At 43.6% G+C, this 13,772-nt stretch overlaps 1 protein-coding gene across 11 annotated transcripts in view; it reads left to right on the top strand.

Annotated features, from left to right (window-relative positions):
- The window catches only part of GPM6B (glycoprotein M6B), a 108,401-nt gene that overhangs the window by 64,795 nt on the left and 29,834 nt on the right, over positions 1–13,772 (top strand). Inside the window, exon 1 of one of the 11 annotated variants that reach the window (XM_033053335.2) lies at positions 11,182–11,495. The exons of 7 other annotated variants lie outside the window; for them this stretch is intronic. In XM_033053335.2, the coding sequence (XP_032909226.1) occupies positions 11,435–11,495 (61 nt within the window). In that variant the 5' untranslated portion in view covers positions 11,182–11,434. Of the gene's footprint in view, positions 1–11,181; positions 11,496–13,772 lie in introns of those variants that run through there. 3 more of the 11 variants (XM_033053331.2, XM_033053340.1, XM_033053336.1) reach the window with 3 other exon arrangements.

Below are 13,772 nucleotides of genomic sequence, written 5' to 3'. Positions count from 1 at the left end.
CAGCCAGATTCCTTAGTGCCCCTGAACAAGCACATTAAAAATGAACCTGCAGTTGCTGGAGACTATGAAAAAGCTTTCCTGGGAGTCAAGTTGGCAGAACTGGTGCATCAGAGAAGAGTTTAAGTCACTAGGGGTCAGACCTGTGGGCTGTAGACGCCCAGTGTTGCAGAGAACCTTGTGGTGAGAAGGGAGGGTCCCTGCCGGAGGGAGGAGGATGCCTACGGTCAGACCTCAGTCTGCGCAGTTGCCATATGGACACCGCACTGTGCCAGTGCCAGGAGCTCTGTCATTGTGGTGGAAATCAGTGAGTGAAGTGCCTCTCCTGCCAGGTTGTGCAGATCTGCACGGGCTGGCACTCTGCAGGAGGGAGCATGGTGCTGCGTGGGCTGCTTGGCACGGGGCAGGGTGGCAGTGGATGGCTGAGAGCAAAGTGCTCGTGCACAGCAGACACTGTTGAGTATCTTGAGCATTGCTGCAAATGAAACCAAGGAGAGAGATGGATCCTCATCCTCAGGAAAGTTTCCTGAAACAGAACAGAAGAGTCTGAACAAAGCAGACATTTCTCCTACAAGACTCCTTCTGCAGGCTGCAACCCAGGTTTTTTTTCTGAAGAGTTTTTATATCCACCTCACTTGCAAGCTGCCTGCCTAGGATCTCATTGGCATTCTGCTATTCTGCTGTAATCTCATGTTGTTAAGGAGTGTGATTTTTCTTCTTAGATGTGCTGCATATAGAAGATTACATAAATACTATGGAAATTTTGGGAGAGGGAAGACGAAGAAGAAGCAGAAGAAGAAGAACCAAACCCAAATCACCAAACCCTTCCTCTAAGAAGCATTTTGACTTTGTAATCTTGTCTGTGTCTTCCTCACAGAGAAAATTCTGTTTAATGTAAGAGGAAAGTAGACCAAGAAAACCACAAACTGGCTTCCTAATGGTCCAACTGTGTGTTAATAAGCAATTACAGACAAACCCACTGAGCTGAGGTAGATTTATTCTCATGGTAGTTGTTGCCCAAAGATGGTTTGATGCAGGAGTACTTTTTCCTCCTCTTCTGTCTTCCTTGTCTTTCCTCTTGCCCTCTTTTCCTGGGTAAATAGAAATTCACTTTCTAGATTGAAGCCATTTCATAAAGGTGATACTGCTGAGGTTCAGCTCTCCTGTTAAACTGAAGGATAATTCCACTCCAGCACGAGTGGAAGGTGGGTTTTTTTTTTTTTTGCTCCTCCTTACAGCACAGTGGTCCAGTTTCTCATTTTCAAAATAGATATTTTCAACAGTGTGCCTGGGATACAGGGATAATACTGAGTTTTGAATACAGGAGCCTTTCTGCTGGTTTATGATGGATATGTTTGAGTTCTGAAATCCTCGATGACAGGGTCCCTAGCAAGTGTTGAGGGCAGCCCGGCAAGCTCTCTGAGGGGTGGTGGACCCGGGGCTCAGTGGGAGCAGTGCACGGACACAGAGTTGCTCTTTGCAGTATCGAATTGAAGATTGTCTTTTTCTTTTAAAGTCTGAAACCGATCAAGTAATAAGATTTTATCGTTCGTGCTTCCTTCTTTCCAGAAGGAGTGAAAATTTGTTGAATATGCTTGCAGCTCGGGAAGAAGGGGAGGAATAAAACTTCAAACAGCGCTGCTAAAAACAGCCTGGGCTGCTTTTGTTTGGACTTGCAAAACGCAGCAGCTTAATGCCTCCATTGTACGCAGGGGGAAATATGCTAATTCAAAGCACATTTCCCATCAGAAGCCCTTTCAGGGCTGTCATCGCCGCGATATGAAGGCCGCGGAAGGCGGGAGCGGGCGGGCCGTGCTGTGGGAGCGCGGCCCCGGCCATTGTGCGCGGGCCGTGAGCGCGCTCACCCGTGAGGGCCGGCCCGGCCCCAGGGCTGTGCCGGGCCTGCCAGCGCCCCCGGCCCGCGGGCTGTGCCGGGCCTGCCAGCGCCCCCGGCCCGCGGGCTGTGCCGGGCCTGCCAGCGCCCCCGGCCCGGCCCGAGGGCTGTGCCGAGCCTGCCAGCGCCCCCGGCCCGAGGGCTGTGCGGGGCCTGCCAGCGCCCCCGGCCCGAGGGCTGTGCCGAGCCTGCCAGCGCCCCCGGCCCGCGGCCCCGCCGCACGGCTCCTCCGGGTGACACCCACAGCTTCTAGCTGTCCACTTCAGTGTTTGAGCTCAAATAACAGATTCTTCGTGACAAGGCCTCCACCACTTCTTTTCCAAGTTGCCAGTGCGTGCAGGGCAGTGGGGCTGAGCTCCCTCTGTAAGAGTCGCCTTCAGCTCGGGAAATGGGGGATGCTGCAAGTGGCAAGACTTTGCTTCTCAGTTATGCAACAGAAGGGAGGGTGTGAAATGCTGCTTAGTACGTTACCATGTCTATATGGTTATATTTGATAAATAAATGCATTTATCAGTGTTAGGTATGTATTAAAAATCTCTAAATGCCAGTCTTTAAATACTGACTGATATGTATAAAAGCCTAGAGTTTGAGCTTTTTTCCCCTTCTCTATTAAGTTTGTGAAAAGGTCTTTAAATGATGGGTTTGTCTCAGGACCCTGTTGGTCCAGAAACAGGGAAATGCTCAATTTACTCAGGAATACATTTTCTGTCTTCCTTTAAACACGTGTGTGTTGTTCTGTCATAGACAATTTGGGATTTAGTGAACTTGACGATCTGATAACGTTGCTATGATATCTGCTTGGAAACAGTTTGAAATGGCAATGAAAATTTGGTTATAGTTTGTTTGGCTCTATAAACCTGCAGTTTAAATCTACTAATGGCAGATTAAACTAAGAAAATGGGCTTTTGATCGTGTTTGCAATCTGATGATGTTCTGTCTGCAGCAGAAGTATGTACTACACTTGTACACACAATTAATTTCTGAGGACCATGGCTGGAATTAAGTTCTTATAAATACTTTTAAAGCTGTGGCTGGTCTTCAGTTTCTTCCTGTACTAATAAACTTGTGAACAAGCAGTTTGGGCTGGGTGATTTTGGCTCGGCATGAGAACCTGTGGTCTTTTTCTGCAACCTGTGGGCAAGTGTGTGAGCTGCAATGAGAGGAGCTCTGTCCCATGTTGAGCAGCATGCCTTCGGTCACTTCCAGGACAGTGGGTGCACACTTAACATAGTAATTTTTTTCCACACAGAGTCCTTCTTATAGACCAAAGAAAGGACCTTAGCCAGAACCTTGGGTGTTGTTTCTGCCTTGTGCTTTTCTCTTGTTTTAATTTTAGGTGTTTTTTTCAATATATATATCCCTTCTCCCTTTCCCTGGCTCTTTAGCTCCTTTCTTTTCCTCTCCAAATGGAGCAGATAATTGTACTTCAGGAATCAGTAGTAGTGAGATATATGGAAGATGTGTCTGTAGTACTACTGAAATCAAAAATGCCTGGGGCATTTTCAGTAATGTGAGGGTCTCCAGGAGAAGCACATAATGAGAATGCTTAGTGTTTGCACCTAGGAAGCTCTGAGTGCAAGAGAAAGGTTACAAATATGCTGAAAACCAGAAAGTAGAAATAAAATGGGATGAGAATGATACAAGGAACAGATGAAGAAAAGTAGATGCTAAATGAATTTCATTCTGAGTCATGACAAAGTGCAGAAATGATGCCTTTCAGCTGTTTAAAACAAGTGAATATCACGTTTGGAAAGAAACAGAAATGGGGATGTAACTAGGGATTGCTCAAAAGAGAGTCTGGGTGGTTTTGAGGCAGCAGGACTGGAGGCCATTTCAGAGGCTGGGATCCTGCTCCTTCTGGAGAAGCCATCCCTTCTGCACTGACTGCAGTGGGGCCCTGGCCATTGTGCAAGCCCTCCTTTGTGCTAAGCCTCAAAACCTGCCGGGCCACAGAATGGCTCTTCTTGAGAAACACTGAAAGGCTCAAACCCTGAGACACTTAGAAAATTAGGCGAGACAAAGTGTTGGAAATGTATACTCTAGGGAATAATCCTGTCCTTGCAAGGGATTTTACTTGACAGCCTATCTGGGAATCCAGGCTGAAAGCTGCTACTTTGTCCTTAACTCACCCTACAGCACTTTTGTCTCAGAGCTCACTTTGTATGCAGGATCACCCACTACGGAGGTTCGGCAAAAATCGAGGCATGACATGATCCAGACGGCGCTCCAACCACACTCGTTGTTAGCAGGTTAAGTCATTCCCTGTTTACAAAGGTAGAGGGGTGGGGTTTTTTCCTTAATTGTGCTCAACTCGCGGAGTGCACACTTAGCTCTTTGTGGGCGCAAGTGAAAGACCTGTAGTACACTTGAGCGATCGTTGTTTGTTGTCCGCAGCGGCGCTCTCAAAGGTTTTGCAAAGTGCAGGAGAAACCACTACTTCAGACCTGATTGGGATCCCATCGCTGCAGCTGGAAAGAGGGGACTGGAAAAGCTAGGCTGGAGAAGTTTCTTGGCACATATTTAGTCGATTAGTTAATTGGACACTCTCAACATGGGACTTGTTAACGTCCTGCTGCTTTCCTAATGAGGATATCTGCTGTTGCAAAGAATACAGTGATTAATTGGGATCCTTTCGTTGGTGTCTTAACTGAGGATTTCATGACCAGTGTCTTATGTGTGAACAGAGGCTACATTTGCAATTCAACAGGCTGTCCGGCACTACATGACAGAACTGGTCCAGGATCTTTCCCAAAGTGTAGTTTAATTACACAGGAATGGGAATTTTGTATCTTGGGGAAACAGCTACAGCCATCATGACTTACAAGGTGCTGAAACTTCAAACACTGAATTTCAGTACCTCATACCAATCATTATTTTGATGCTTTCTTTTACATCAGCATTTTCACTTTTGAGTTCAGTAGGCTTTTCAAGAAGTTGACACACCACTGCCCAGCAATCCATAAATGGGTCTAGGAGCGCAGTGTATGATGGAGCCTGAGGCTGGTGGTGCTGGTTTTCCAGCCTGGGATACTGAGATGAACAGGTAGCAGTGCTCCCAAGGTGTGGTTTAGCTGTGCTGCAAACTCCACTCTGATCTTGGGCAACTTGGTGCCTGGCCCTGAAACCTTGAGCTGGAGGAGTCTGTAGCAATCTGTACACTGCGATGGCTGTGCATTCACTGTCAAACTGAAAACCTATTGCGTGCCTCTCTAAATTAGTATGCATTCCTCATAGTGGTTCCAATGATGCTTGTATGGTTTACTGTTCAATAAAAATACGTGTATAATTGTATGCATTTTCTTCATATTCATATGAATATGCACATACATGTTTTCTGCATGTGTACGTACACACATATCTACGTGTGTGGTTTATACATGGAATCCTTTGTGACATTCTAGGAGGATTCTTCATCCTTGTCCCTCCCCATGTGCCCCCAAAACGCAGTGTGAGGTACCCTTCTATAATGAGTGCCCCTGGTTTCTTTTTGGGGAGCTGTAGGCTTTTGCACTTCTTTTTATTTCCCTGCTTTTTTTCCACGCTTTGTGAAAAGACTGGACTGAAGCCAAGACTGAAGAACAAAACCAGCACTGAATAGATGAGAGATTGTAGGTGGGATGCTGAAGTCTATGCAAAGAGTGGGAGGGCAATTTTGAAAATCAGAACTGGATGTAAAGTTAACAAAGGATTGTCTGATTAAAACTGACTTTGTGGAGCAAAAAGGTAAGTTTGTGTCAAGGCTGAACTCAGTGATGTTTATTTATAGACAGAAAAAAACATCAACAGGTAGCCTCCCAATACCAGTCCTGCCTCAAGCTCTTGTGTTTTGAGATGGAGCAGCTGTATTAACAGGAGTATATCATAATGATACCTTTGCTGCCTTCTAAATTGCTGGCAGAAATAGCTGTTCTACAAGTACAAGAGGCACTTCTACTTGAGTGCTGGCAAGTGTGACATAAATATCTAGGATGCTATTTCAGTATGGCCAAGTATTCAGAAGCTCCAGTTAGTTTTCTGAGATGGCAGTAAGCTTTGACAACAGGATCGGAAGGTTCACAGCAAAGCTAACTATCTTGGATTGTCTTCAAAGTGCAGAATTAAGGCAGCAAAGACTAAACACTTGAGCATGTTATTTTCCTGCTGCACTACCAGGCAGAGGCAGGATAGCTGAGAATCTCCCCTCAGTTGTGATGGACAGAGGGAGCAAAAAAAGGTGGTTATGTGTGCTCAAGTCAGAAACGTAGCCCTTACATTTCTGGAGGAGCATTTGAAGTACTGTTGGAGGCTTCGTGTATTAGTGATGTATGTGAGGATCTTGCCACTGATGAAGAGAAAAATTTGTGGAGATTGGGTAACTCAAAGCCTTGTTTTGCTGCTTCATTGTAAAGTTAACACATTTGAAACCTGCTATGCAGTGCACTTGTAGAAAGCAGTGCCATGAAATTGTGGAGTTGAAACTGAGGACAGCCACTGGAGCTGGAGCTCTGAACACTTACCTAATGAAAGCTCCTTCTGAGGGAGATGCTACGAAGTCTTTGCTTTCATTTTCTGTGTTTCTGTGTTCTTTCTACTGTAGTTTAAATGGGCTCTAGTTTGTTACCTATATTTCTTTCTGGCTTGCCAAAAGCATGGTGCTACTCCAGGCAGCCTCACAGGAGAGGGATGCAAGAGGTGACGTTACTACCAAGCTTAGTTTCAAATGTATCCTATTTTGTTCTAAGTTTTATTATCTTTCCTGAGAAGTCTTTGGAATGGTTGAGATTCCTGTATTTTGTCTGTCAAGAGTTTTGTATTATTTTTCCCAGAATGTTTCTTTTTAAAATACAAGTTTATAAAACCCAGGAAAATGTTACTAAGGCCCTGAGATTAGATAAATAAAATCTATAGCTTTTTTAAATTATTTATTTCCCTCTGTGCTGTTGACTGCCTTTCGTAAGTGGAAATGGAGCTCCCACCTGCTTAAGAACGCATCAACTTTTTCTTTCATTTTGACTTTCATTATAATTCTTCAGGCTTTTTTCTTTGGTAGACTTCACATCTCTGCAATCTGAGCCATCTTTGAGACTAGAACTCGATGAGACCTAACTACTGGAAAAGCCGTACAGAACCATCTGTTCACTTTCTAAGAGATCTTTTTATTCCTTTGTGTTACAACTAAATGTTAGCCTTTGGTGTATGTCCTGGGTCTGGGCTTTTTACCACCTTTGATTCTCAGCTGTGGCTGTAACTGCAGTGGTCCAGCTGGAAACAGGCAGGTTGGACAGAGAGCTGTATGTACCCCAACAACTGAGTTACATCTCCTTTGCCTGCTGCTTGCCACCAGGCATTGACATCTTCACGAGGCTTTGCTAAGGGAATCACAGAACTGGCATCTTCACACTGTTAAGGTTTGCTTACCCTCCTGGACTCAGCTCCATTGGTTAACTCAGTGATTTTCTTTGGCTGCAGAGATAACCACTATCCATGCTTAAGCCTTTATTTTTGCTCTTTCTTACAGAAATTTGAGACTGAGACCCCTAAGTGCAGTGCAGACTCATGTCTGTGTTTTACACTGTGGTATAATTGCAGGGATTTTCCACTGTTACTTGTTGATTTGGGTTCCATTTTCCTGGTCACCTAGTATAGCTGAAAGAATGAACCCCAATTTTTATTTTTTTGTAAAGTACTTGCAAGATATATAACTGCTACACAACTGAAAACTTGTCACACTTTGATTTTATCCACATGGAAAGTTTGCCTGCTTTTGCATAAGTATTTGGATTGGGTTTTATAAGCAAGTCTTCAGTCACTGGTTTAAAGCTGAACACAAGCAGTTACATTGCACCAAGTGGCTTCATGTATTATAAAAAGTATTCTACAAGTTGTCTTTAAAATCAGTTGTTTGGACTATGTTTCAGTCTTGTTTGAGGGACAGTCTCTGTATTTTAACTTCTGAGTCTTGGATCTCATAGATAACATCAAATTGCTCTTAGCTGTGTGAGAACACTCTTTATTACAGCTCTATAAAGCCTTTGTAGAAATGGCAAGTGTGTATTCAACTCCTGAAAGCTTGTGAAGAATTTTCTGCAGCTTATGGTAGAGCTTCTCAGCCTTCAGGAATGTAAACTAGATTCAGTGACATTAAAGATAGATGTTCAAAAGGAACTGGCACATGAACAGAATAGGGATTCTAATATATTTGTTAACTTCTGCAATTGTGCTATTTTAATTGGCTGAGCAAATGATTAAATGTGTGGTTTGGGGTGTTTTTCTAATACCTAGATAAAATAGATTTAAGCCTTTTTTTTTTTTTTAAACTATTTTACAATAAATGTGACTTGGTCTGCAGTGCCTTCACATACTTTCCTCCACTGCTATTCATCCTGAGGTTTGGCAGTAGACTCAGAGCTGTGCTTTAGCAGCAGAAACCTTTGCTGCTCAGCACCTCTCCTCATTTTCACTTTTATCTTGTTCTGAAAATAAAATGCTGGGCTGAACTTCTCAAATGTAACCAGCTTCTGCCCTGGTTGCTGGTTATCTAAATCATCTTGGTTTGTATGAGCAGGCTTTTGCTGAATATCAGTCTTAATTATTTTTTTTTTGTTGTTTTTCTTTTTTTTACTTTTTGCCTTTGTGGCTTAATCTTTTGCTAAGTTGTCATAGGCATAAAGTTGATGTTTCCCTGTCTCATCACATATTATGACAAGGATGTATCTGTTTAAGGGAGAACATTGAATGAGACAACTTGCTGGCTGAGATTAATGCCTGAAGCACAATATCAGCACCCATGTTAGCACCAGAAGAAACCATACAGTTTGTTTTATTTGCTGTATGATGGTGTAGAAGTTTGAAAATTAATAAATTACTTAGGATGATAAGTAAGTACTTAAAACCTATCATACACATACACTGCACCAATCCAGAAAATAGTAAGAAGGGGGGGAACAGAATTTTCCACTGTAATGTATCACTAGAAGCTTCTAGAGGATGATTTAGTAGGTAGGATTAATGCTTTTGAACACTTGGGCTTGATGATTTTTGAAGTGTTCAGTTCAAGTTCTTGTGAAGTTGATTCTGGTATTGTGTACTGATTTTTCTTTGCCTATTTGGGAAAGTGGTTATTCTGAGGAAACAGTCGAGGAAATAGTCTCCCAGCTGTTAGTTTTGGGTTTCTGAAACATCAGAAACTCTAAAGTCCTGAGCCTGCCTAATAAATTCTGCTCACCAGCAGGAAAGCATACAGCTGTTTGAAGGAGTAGGTCTCACTGGTAAAGAAGGGACGCCTACAGTCATGGGTTTTCTCCAGGGACAGTCTGTAACCAGGGGTTATGTCTAATGTATTTTCTGTTTAAATAAAGGAAATTCCAGATTATGTTGTAATTTCTGTGTATTTTTACTGATAAATGCATGGATATTACACCACTTGAATTAGGTTATGAACAGACCTTTTGTAATTTAGGATAGTCTGAATGGAGGTTTCAGCCTTTTAAAGTTTTAGACCTTACAGTTTAAAAGCAAAGATCATTAAGAAAGAGAGATCTAGACTGTGACAGAAGTACCAACTGCACAATGAGGCGTTCCAAGAAGAGAATTTTATGTCAGAAGCAATCAACTGCTTTGACCAGTGACTAAATGTGCATGACTTTCACCAAGGAGGATTTTCAGTCTTACTGATGTTAAATAGGGAAAAAAACCCACTCTTTGTAGAACCTTTTTATATAATCATCATACCAACAACTTTTAGTAATGGTCAAAATAATATAGCAAACACATCACCCATGCTTTCACCTTTTGGCTGATTGTTTCAGGGAGTGTGTTTGCAGTGCATGATGTTGCCAGGGAGGGATTTCTCCAAGGAAACATTTTGGGCAAATTCATAACATCAAGTTTTGATGCTGTGATATGAAACCTTAGGATATGACCAAGACCTCCTGGCAGCTGTGCTGAAGCCTGAAGTCTGAGCAGTAATGCCCAAAGCAAAGTAACAGCTGTGTTGGCTGTGGTGGGAGAAGAGAGTTTGTGCACCAATTTCTTGAAAGACGGGAACTTTCTGTAATGGTTGGGTCTGAGGGCTTTTGTACTTTTCACTAGGCATCTAGAAATAAAAATGCACAGCAAAATTGTGCGTGTGGTAGCTTCAACCAGAAGAGACTAAATTGCATCTACAGATCTTTGGGCTGTTTCCCCCTTCCCACTCTCCTGTTTGAATCTGTTATAGGGAACATGCAGGGTGTAGGTTTTAACATCCCCAGCATGTGCTGAATCTGCTGGGCATCTTTGCAGACTGCAGAACTGGCTGCAGTGGCTGGACCAGAAAGGCCATTACTCCATGCTTGCTCCACCATCCTACACACACAAAGGGGTGCCTTTGGGCACTTTGTGCCCTGTGCAGTGTATTGCATGGTAAGGCATTGAGACAAGGAAAGTGACGGGCAAGGTTAATCAGCCTTAAATGTGTCAGTTGTCCTGGGTGTTGGGAGGGGAACAACACCCCTATGTGGTGTTGCCCTGCTCTGTGGCTCTTGGGCTGGGGACACCTAAAGTCACCTCATGCAGTGCAACACTGGCATGTCTTGAGTTTGTTGCACCCAAGTGCAGCTTATGTGATCATGCTACAGACTGTCTGGATTTGGGGGAGTGATCAAATGTGCTGAACAGCAACTCTGTGCTCACTCCCAAGCATGGCCCCATGTCTCTAGTGGCAGACCTCCTTTGAAAGCCCAAGTTGTGTTTTCTTAAACATTTTATCCTTCAGAGTGTTGCACGTGCATTTTAGGTCGCTTGAACTGGCTTCCTGTCTCCTTGCTTGGATTTTTTTTTTCCATGGTGCTTGTGAGTCAAAGAAAGAATTTAAATTTTCCATGTACATACATACATGCCCACTTTGGCTTTTATGCTTCTCTCACAGTCTTTTAACCGTGGGTGAGCGGAACTCTCTGCAAAGAAAGCAAACAGAGAGAACAGACCCATCACCCCCCACCCCTTGAAAGAGCAGAGGGCATGTGGAATAAATCAAAATGCAAAGCATAATAACAAGGTCCCATGGGAAAGGGAGCCTTGTGATTGTGTGCCGGCGTGCACTCCCCTTAGAGACGGCGGCCGGGGGGCTCACCTCACAGCGGCCGGGGGCTCCTTTCTTTCTCACTCGCATCTCCCCTCCCGATGTCACCAATCCATTCACCACCCGGAGAATTGATTAACATTTGCTGGGAGACGGGGAAAGAGGGGAAGAGCGGAGGGCAGGAGGAAGGGGGCGCGAGCGGGTGATGCCGGTCCCCACGGTGTGGCAAGCCGAGGCACAGGATGGCTATTTTATAGCTGGGGACCGTGGTGACGTATAGCTGAGCGAGCTGGCACCGCTCCTCGTGGACCAGTCAGCGGAGCGAAATTGAAGCTGACAAGACTTTTCTGGCATTTTGGAAAGGACTGTAATCTACTGTAGGGGAGAACAGAGCCGCTCAATCAGCGCCGCTGTAAATAGGAGACGGAAGGGAGTGAGAAAGGAGGCGAAGAGAAAAAGTGCTTGCTGGGGGGGGAGGGGGGGCGGCATTTTTGGTGGATGGTATGAAGCCAGCCATGGAAACTGCAGCGGAGGAAAATGCAGAACAAAGCCAAGAGAAAAAAGGTACCCAGGGGTCTAACAATAGCCTGTTTAAATCTTTTCATTCAGGGGGCTTAAAGAGGTTTAGGCCAGTTTTGTCACTTTTTCAAATAGCTCTTAAACAATCATTACTGCATCTTCGGGCTTTCAGTCGTCCTTTCCTGCATGGCTTGACAACAAATTAATAGAGCATCAACCTTTCTGTCTGCGTCTGTATTTGCTCTGAATCTGTCCTAACCCTACCCGAAATGATGCTTGCAAAAGAAGTCCTGTTATTGCTGCGTCTTTGACAGGTTTTGGTTAATTTGGTTTACAGAGGTAGCGTGTGCCTGTGTGTTTGCATGTTGTTTTCGGAGCCGTAATCTGGTGTTTTCATCGAGACTAGGCTTTGCAATGCAGTGTGGGAGACCTAGGTTATAACAACATATATAGATTATAATGTCACACAACCTTCGTGTAGTGAGCTCGGTGCCGAATGCTACCCTGATTTTTAAAATTCCTTTTCTATGGTGTCATCTGGCAAATGTTACTTTTGTAGCTATCGGTCCGCATTGTGATAAGGGGGAACAATGCAGTGAGTTTTGCAACGTTAGATTTCAGGATGTGTTAATCACTAAGAATTGCTGCTTAACGGAGAGAACAATTCCATGGTAAGGGTTCTGTGGTAGGGAGATGGCAGCGCTGAAAGAGAGGTGCTTCATCCATCCCAGCTTTACAGGTTGATTCTGTTTGGTCTGGAGTGCTGAACTTCAGAGCGTAAATTCAACTCGCAAGGGACATTTTCTTTCCATGTCGTCTAATTTGTGTCAAATAATCGTTCCTCTTCAGTGTAGCAGACTGCGCTACAGATAGCAGTTTGTTGGTATTTTTCCCCTCTGAATGATACAGCAGCAACAAAATTATTTAAATTTTCGCTTTTTTACTTGAGTCATAGTACATTTTTAACCTGTTATGTATCATTCATAAGCAATCTGAGTATCTCATCTGAGCATCTCATAGGCTTAAGCAGCTGATAAACAAGTAATACATTTTCCTAAGCAGAATGCTTTCATTGGTTGTTAAGCAGTTCAGGTATAAATATGATAAATTCTGGTAGTGTCCAGTAATAGATTTGTTTTCCTACTTTGAATATGACTCCTGCTGCACACTTCATATAAAACGAGCTTCAGTTTCAAGTAAATGAAATTTGTCAAGTGATTAGACATAGTACTACATAATCCCTTAGGGATTTCACAAAAGGAGGTCCACTGATGAGAGATTAAACTCTGAAAGCCATTAGTATATGTGGACAATAACCCACCTCACTACAGATTTTGAGTAATTAGTGTACAAAATGTCCTGGATAGACTGACTATAAAACCACCTTGAATTGATAGATCATTCTTCAAAAATTGCAGCAATTCTTTCTTCTGATTGGCAAGCTTCTTTTAAACCAATGGAATTCGTGTTACAATGAACACTAAAGAAACTTATCCGTATGCATTAGCAGCTGCGCAAAGCAAAATGTGTTGCTGAGTGTGTTTATGATGAGTTTATGGCCTCCCTTTTGTTTTGGCAACGATGAAAGCACAACATGTAGAACAGTAAATCTGCTTCCAAGGCAAGGTAGTTGATTGTTGCTTTCATCAAATGCAGGCAGGGAGCCTCCTATCCCAATGTTACCACAATTTCTTAGCTTTTTCTATGATAATTTTTGACTTAGGATCTGTTACGTAAGTCTATGTATGTAACACTTGTAGGCTTTGTTCTTGCCGGTTCTCCAGTTCCTGAAAGTAACACATGGTCTCCCATGTTATGCTCTGTATTTCTCTTCACTTAAATTCTCAGTAAGCTTCACAGCAAATTAAAATGCAGAAAGCTGAAACAGTCCCACTCCTGATTTCTATAGCAAAGCAAATACACCAGATCCCCCTGCAAAGTTACTGCTGTGAGGTAGTCATGGAGGAGATGCATTCGGTTTTGAGGAGCAGATTTTCCAAAGTGGTAAATCTGTCGAGTCCAGTTGGGTTTTCAGATGGGCTCAGCAGGCATCAGGTGCCTCTCAAATGTCAGAATTTTTCAATAGGGCTCTTTCACCAGCAGCTCCTGTGGAGGGAAATGGGCTTTTTCTCTGTGCAAAGATACTCACAGGAAAATGCTGCTGCTTTATTTTGGGGTATAGAACAGAAGAGGACTCCTTCATTTACTCTCTGGACCACATCTCTTACTTGTTATGCCTCACATGCTTGCCAACCTTGCAACATTTTCTTCTTCCTCTAGGATCCCACCTGGACTTGGTAATGGCTATCCTTTATGAGATGC

This window comes from Catharus ustulatus, chromosome 2, assembly GCF_009819885.2.
Source record: "Catharus ustulatus isolate bCatUst1 chromosome 2, bCatUst1.pri.v2, whole genome shotgun sequence".
Lineage (NCBI taxonomy): Eukaryota > Metazoa > Chordata > Aves > Passeriformes > Turdidae > Catharus > Catharus ustulatus.
The sequence above is the reverse complement of the archived record's forward strand: the minus strand, read 5'-3'. Positions and strand labels throughout refer to the sequence as shown.